The 7647-nt window shown below is 41.7% G+C and overlaps 1 protein-coding gene across 1 annotated transcript in view; it reads right to left on the bottom strand.

Annotated features, from left to right (window-relative positions):
* Positions 1–1441: 1441 nt before the first annotated feature.
* Positions 1442–7647, bottom strand: part of nkd1 (NKD inhibitor of WNT signaling pathway 1) — a 30205-nt gene continuing 23999 nt past the window's right edge. The window contains exons 7-10 of the mRNA XM_077588852.1: positions 5922–6066; positions 4368–4449; positions 4087–4220; positions 1442–2267 (exon numbers count right to left, since the gene is read on the bottom strand). Coding sequence (XP_077444978.1) covers positions 1732–2267; positions 4087–4220; positions 4368–4449; positions 5922–6066 — 897 coding nt within the window. The 3' untranslated portion in view covers positions 1442–1731. The remainder of the gene's footprint in view (positions 2268–4086; positions 4221–4367; positions 4450–5921; positions 6067–7647) is intronic.

The following is a 7647-nucleotide window of genomic DNA, read 5'->3' as shown; positions in this document are numbered from 1 at the left end:
GCTTTTGCACAGTCATAAAAATGTGGAAGCAAAAAACGGAGCTTTACAGCGCTGATGTCACATTATCAATAAAGCTTATAAAATTCAGAAAAAAAGTTATATACATACACTGTATACCTGTATATATATAGTGTATATATAAACACACATACACAGTATATATATACAAATATATATATATATATAAACACCCTATATACAGTTAGCGTTAGTCAACGTAAGGAGCGCTACTGCAGATTGAATAAAAAAAGAAATCAAAATTAGGATTAAATTAGAGGTAGCAGCAAATGTGGGTTTTTTTTCCAACCTTACCTTCACCATTAAGGGATACTCAAATTGGATTCTTCATTTTCCACTTTAAATACTTGCACGGCCACAAAGTGGTTTTTCTGACAGACGGTGGTGAATGCGCCGTACACACACACACACACACACACACACACACACACACACACACACACACGCACAAACAGTCCTTCATAATATCTTTACATCACAGTCCTACTTCGGGCTCTTGGTTTAGTGGTCTAGAAAAGTTCTCCTGGGTTGGCCTCAGTACATTCCATTAGCACCACATCTGTGTAAAAAAAAAAGGGTTTTGAGACTTTGGGTCTCAGGGGACCCTTCTGCGGTCCCAGACATCGCCCTCCTCAGTACTGTGGTCCTTGATCCTCTAATCTGTCCATAACACTGATTCTAAGACATGTCCCCTGATGCTTCCCTAACTTACTGTGTCAGTCCCAGTCTCCACTTGTCGAGAAAGGTCTCCCAGAGTGGGACGGTCGTTCGTTCTAAGTGGTTGTACTCTAGTGGGGACGCCCTTTCTAAGTCAAAAAGATCTGAACGGGTCCCCCGTTGGGCTAATCCCACTTCCTGTGTCGAAGGAGGGTTTACAAAGTGGCGTAGCCGCCGAAGACTGATCGAAGAGATCGTATTTGTACGGGTATTTGGGATGGTAAGTCCATACTACATTGACCCGTCCGTCCCTTTGGAGGAGAAGTTCCCAGAGTTCCGAGTTGGTCGGCATTCGGCTGGTTGAAGTAACTCCTTGAGGGTCCTAAAACGTGGCAAGCGAGGGTGATGGTCTAATGCTTCGGTGTGGTACCCGGACGTTTGGTCGACGGACACTTGGTCTCCGGACGTTTCGTCGAACGGACGTTTGGTCGACGGACAGTTCTCTCTCTCTCATGATTATAATTTTGAGAGCGAGCGAATCCGGCGACCAAACGTCCGTTCGACGAAACGTCCGGGGACCAAGTGTCCGTCGACCAAATGTCCGGTCACGCTCATACCTGTCAACCTCTGCCGATAACTGCCCTTATAAATGATTATGATTCCCCTTACAAACCCCCCAAAAACCTTACAAACACCGTACGACTCGTACGGTGTTTGTAAGGTTTTTGGGGGGTTTGTAAGGGGAATCATAATCATTTATAAGGGCAGTTATCGGCAGAGGTTGACAGGTATGCACGCTTCGGTGTACTCTACTTCCTGTTTTTAGGGAGTACCCCATGGGTCCCCCATTGGGTTGTAGTAGCATTGGTGGTGGACTTGTCCTTAGGTGTGGTAGAAGTGAGGGGGACTGTAGTGGTCTCTCAGCCCAAGACACCAACGACCTGCCAAACCGGCTATGTCTAATAGGTTCTAAAATATTCCAAAGTAGGGCAGCCGTTCAGGATTGGTACAAGTGTAGCTCGTAAGTGTGAAGGAACCCAACGTGGGCGTGGCCGTTTAAGACTGGTAGAAGTGGTGGTAGTGGTGGTGGTGTTCATGGTGGTGGTGGTGCTCGTGCCGTTGCACCACTTGCGCCAGCCGGCCTTCATAGGCCAGAACCCCGGGAAGCTCCCGCACCTGTTCCTTCTCCAGCCCGGGTCCGACAATGGCGCCAAGTGCGTGGCACCCCTGGTGGTCCTTGGAGCGTTGCTTGTGTTTGCGGTAAGGGGCGGACGACTGGTGAGGCGGCGTCTGGCTGGGGAGAGCCGGGGGGACGGGGCCACCCCTGTTCCGCATCACCCGGCTGCTGAGTTGAGCTGCGGGGGTGCGGTTGTGGGTTTTGGGGGAGCGCACCACCGTTTTTCCAGAGTCTTGGCCTCGCTTGCGTCCGGGTTGGTTGCCCTCCAGGGGATTGGCGTCGACGACGGCTTGCAAACGGCGATGGTGGAGGGTCGGCGGATGGTGGGAGTGGCCGTTTTCCGGTTCGTGGGATCGCGAGCGGGTCTGGTTGGACGAGCGGTTCTGGGGTTCGGCCTTGGACTGCTCTGTAGTCGCTGTGGGACAAAAACACAATCAGCGGTTCATCGGTGTGTAGTGTGTTTTCAACATTTCTTTCATGTACTTTTATTTTGTTATATTTTTTTTACTAATTTCAATGAAACTCCAGCAAAGTCATGTGATTTTGACTGTTGAAAGATGGCATTTAAGGTTTTTGCATAAATAATAATTGGGAAAAGTACATGATGCGCACTTTAATTAATTGACGATACATCTTTAAGGTCTTTGATGGGTGGATTTAAGGATTATGTTCCATGTTTAAAGATAATTAATGCCTCCAGTTTGGAAATTCTAATTTGGGGACTTTTTCGGTAGCCACAGACACCCTGCAATAAAAGCTCATATCACTGTAAAAAAATGATTTGGTTTTGTTTATTTTGGTGCAAACCGCACAAAATGCAGGGGTGGCTACTATAGTATTTGCTCTTTATATATACTCCAGAAAATTAACTTTTTAAATTGCCTGTGTGCAAAGTTCAATGGGAAGAAACAAAAACGAAAACGTTAAAGCGAAAGAGGCTACTTATGCAATCGGTTTAGGAAAATGTGGAATTAAGATCCAGAAGCCATTAACGATAGTGTGAATTTGGAGACATTTCAATTGGAAATTTGGTGCTTTTTCGAAATGGTTGCTTCAGAAAACATTTAAGTGACAATTTTTGGGGATTTCTGCCGGAGTTTAGGGAGGTTGTCGGGAGTTCCGGAGTTTGCGTTACTTGTCCGGGTTTGGGTTAGGCTTTGGGTTAGTGTTTGGGTTGGGGGCCTCGGTTGGTGTTTGGGGGAGAAAAGTGTCTCCTGGGTGGGCATGATGAGGAGGATAAGGGTTAGGCCGGGTAAACTCTGAAAATTCGGGAGAAATTGGCAGCCCGGCCTGTTCTAGTATTAACAAAGAGGAATTTTACATTAGAGCACGTGTCAAAGTGGCGGCCTGGGGGCCAAATCTGGCCGGCCGCATCATTTTGTGTGGCCCGGGAAAGTAAATCATGAGTGCCGACTTTCTGTCTTAGGATCAAATTAAAATGAAAATCTAAAAATATATTTAAAAAAGCTCAAATAAACATTGATTTAGATCTATTTAAAAAACTGAATATTCAGGGCTTTTAATCCAGTTCTTTTAATCCATTTATAATAAAAAAATCTAAATATTATATCTAAAATGGTCCGGCCCACGTGAAATCAAGTTGACGTTAAAGCGGCCCGCGAACCAATCTGAGTCCGACACCCTTGCATTAGAGCAGTGGTTCCCAAACTATCTTACCTGATGCCCCCCTTCTTGCTTCCAGTAGACCCGCACGCCCCCCCTCCCACTTCCTCTTTTGCTCATGTGAACTTATTTCATTTTATTGCATTTATTTCTTAGCATTGTTCAGGAAAACAGATCTCTGTTTGTGGACAAGGTGAACATGTGCTCGGGTTGACGGGTTGCGAGATTGTGACGAGTCGCTCAGTAGCGTCAGTGTGGTTAGTATCAGTGACGCGTTCAAAACGTGTAACAAAAACTAGCTTAATAGAAAACGGGTTGGACCGTTGGAGTGACTGCTATAATCATATTTTGCATGTATTTAATGGCAGATATTTGTTCTTTGATTTTATTATTCTTATAATCTATTTAAACATTTTTTTTAGCAGATGACTTCACGCCCCCCTTGAATTCTCTTTACGCCTCCCTAGGGGGGCGCGCCCCCCAGTTTGGGAACCACTGCATTAGAGGAAAACATGTATGTTAAACATTTGTTGGACACTAGTTCAGATTTTTTTCCCCTAGTTGATGGTACATTTCTTTCTTAAGTAACCGCAGATGATACGTCCACTGACCAGCTCCAAAGCGGGATGTGTAGTTCTCGATGCCGGCCAGGTCCAAGTAGTGGTTCCGTCGTTCGAGATTCTCGTCTACGCAGTTGCGCTGAGAGCCGGGCTGGGTGTGGTTGTGCTGGTCACTGTGGTGGCGCCTGTTATGAGGTTAGAACGCTCATTTAGCGAGAGCTTTGTCACGGACCAAACACTCGATCCCTTGCTCTACATTGTTGGGGGGGGGGGATTTACAAATCTCGGAAACTCTCTTTGAGATGATGACTTTGACACACAAAAAAGGATACCTTATCAGCGCTCGACTTTTCTTGTCCGCACTCTTGGGGTCTTCGGCGCCCTTGTCGTTTCGCTCTCTGGGGTGGGACGCATCTGCGCGATGGGGGGGAAACACAAAAGGCTATTATCAACCAGAACGAGCGAGCGCACACACAACGGCGCGTAGACAATAACAGTCATACGAGAAGAAAGCGACCTTTGTTTCTGGGTTTTTCTTTGAAGATTTACAGAGAATGAGGAAGAGAGGAAAAAAGAAAGAAAACAATGCTTCATTTATTCTATTTTCAACTCCCGGCATATTCAAAATCAAATAGGGGGAAAATAGTTAGAAGAGACTTGAGAAATAGTTTAACAATAAAGACGGCAGATCTGACGCGGGCTGGAATTAGCATAAAGGCAAACGGGCCATGTCGGAATCTCTCGAGGCGTATTTATAACCGCAACAACAGGATAGATGGCAGCGGGTAAAAATACAGATGTCTGTATTTTTGTGCTACTTTTTCCACTCATGAGGGGTGGTAAGGAAAGGTAAATGTTGCCTAATTTCTGACTTCTTTTTTCCTCCTTTACACTTATAGAGGTCACAGGTGTCAAACGGACAGCCCCGGGCTCCAAATTTGGCCCGTCCTATCATTTTGTGTGGCCCGCAACAGTAATTAAATCATGTGGATCGACTTCATGTTTTCAATTAAATATATACAAAAAAATGTATAGCCCTTTGATAAAAAAGTGAAAAGGTGAATATGTTCTGTATTTCCCTTATTATATATATACATTATATATATACATTATATATATATATATATATATATATATATATATATATATATATATATATATATATACATACATTATATATATATACATTTTATATATATATACACACATATAATACATGACAAATAGGATATTTATAAATGTTCCCAATTGTTAGTAAACATACAGTATAACGGACAAATATGAGATAAAAATGTGAATATTTTCTATTTATTCATTTAAATGGTTAAATCTAGTTAAAAAATAATATTTCATTGTACTGATCATTAAGCAAAAATAGGATATAAATAGATGTTCCCAATTGTTTAACAAAACCATGTAAATATACAGTATAACGGCCAAATATGAGATAAAAATGTGAATATTTTGTATTTATTTCTTTAAATGGTTAAATCTAGTTAAAAATTAATATTTCATTTTACGGATCATGAAGCAAAAATAGGATATTTATAGATGTTCCCAATTGTTTAACAAAACCATGTAAATATACAGTATAACGGCCAAATATGAGATAAAAATGTGAATATTTTGTATTTATTTATTTAAATGGTTAAATCTAGTTAAAAAATTAATATTTCATTTTACGGATCATAAAGCAAAAATAGGATATTTATAGATGTTCCCTGATTGAATGAATGAAAGTTAGTTTTCCATTGATCGTAGGAGCCTAAGTTTTACTGCCAGTCTGTAGGTTAAATATTTAGATGGGTGGGCCAACATAATGACCCTGTGAACTAAACAAAGTGGCCCACGTCAAAGTAGAGTTTAACACCTTGCTGCAGGCGTACCTGTTCCCTGCGTGCAACTCCTCCACCGCTGGCTTGAATCTGGACATACAGACAACTTGACCCGCAAAGTCTTACTGCTGCTTGGCGAATGATTGACAGAGGCATCCACCACCTCATAGATGGTATGGAGGAGGCTTGTGATGTCCTGGAAGGATATTCACAAAGAGCAAAGATGACTACTCTACACATAAGAAATTTAAATGAGCTTAACATGTGTTTATACGGTCTCTTATACACCTATCGCGAGTGGATCCCTACTACAAAAGAGGCAAAAATGCCAGAACGGGTGCTCGCTTCCGTTTCAGGCCATGACAACCAATGGAAAAACTCCTGTAGCGCGATGGCATGAAAAGGAGCGAGAAAAGAAAGAATTTGCCGTCTCGCGAGTCTCACTGCCACCGGCAATGGCTTCACATGCACACAACATAACACTTTCTGGGTGTTCTGTTGGATCTCAACAGACCGAGCACGGGTTACCCGGCAGGAAAAGAAGACTAAACAAGTCTGGAGAGGGTTCTTGACAGTCCACTTTTTATCTCAATGTGGTGGCTTTAGAGCAGACTCGCTTTTTGTCCAAATCCGCAATGGGGTTTTAACTGGTATTTATGCCACATAATCATAAATAGACCAAAAATTAATTAGCATTCTTTGCCGTTTCTCAGGGTGATGTAGTATTGTATTAAAATAATCCCTCGAATATCGCGGACAATGGACCTATGGCCACAAGAAGACAAAGGACTTAGACTAAAACTACCATTGACCTGATATGTTTTTAATGGGATTTATATCAAGCAGAAAGAACTATTTTGTACAGTCTCCAAAGTATTTACATTTTATATGGACCTTTGGCCACAAGAAGACAAAGGACTTGGACTAAAACTCCCATTAACCTGATTTTTTTTTTCGGGGGGGGGGGGGGGGGGGGGGGGATTTATATTAAGCAGAAAGGAACTATTTATTTTGCATAGTCTCTAAAGTATTTACATTTTTATATATATACACATTATATTTAGATATTAATACATCACCGTCTTTTATAGCTGTAATATTTAATAAATATACACTTTTTGTTAATTGTACTTGTATCTCTGTATAGGCGCGAAATCATGTATTGTGGGAGTAATAATGGGGGTGATCCTACTTCGTGGTTTTTCGTTTACCGCGGCCGTGTCTGGTCTAAATTAACCGCGCTTTTCGAGGGATTACAGTTTTAATTCTGCCTGTTTTCTTCATGTATTTATCCTCTTAGACAAAAAAGCAGCTGTTTCCATTGCAGTTTTTCGCCAAATAAAAGTAATCATTTAAAAAAAATTCTGCTCAATAGGTTTAGTACTGTGTGAATGGATTATTTTTAAATCCAATTTACTTTAAAAGACATCCGCAAAAAACATGCTAACACGCGCTAACCTCAATTTAGCCATTGTTTTGCCCTTTTTCCATTGAGGCATACACCCACACTTAGTTATCTTCCACTACGTTATCGGTTTCAACTTTGCAAAGTCATATAGTTACAAAAATAATTTTTTCAATAAATTTTTATCTGTCTTAATTTATTTTTGAAAACTCTCACAAGATTCCATCATGTAATTAGTGTGTAAAACTACTACTTTTGGTTGAAATGTGTCTCATTAAATATCGAGAATACAGGAGAGCCTTGTAGATATTTGCTGTTTGTTAACGTCTCTCGTTCCCCCTGAAGTATTCGAGCCTTGCTGCAGGTATGCGC

This window comes from Stigmatopora argus, chromosome 2, assembly GCF_051989625.1.
Source record: "Stigmatopora argus isolate UIUO_Sarg chromosome 2, RoL_Sarg_1.0, whole genome shotgun sequence".
Classification (NCBI taxonomy): Eukaryota; Metazoa; Chordata; class Actinopteri; order Syngnathiformes; family Syngnathidae; genus Stigmatopora; species Stigmatopora argus.
The sequence above is the reverse complement of the archived record's forward strand: the minus strand, read 5'-3'. Positions and strand labels throughout refer to the sequence as shown.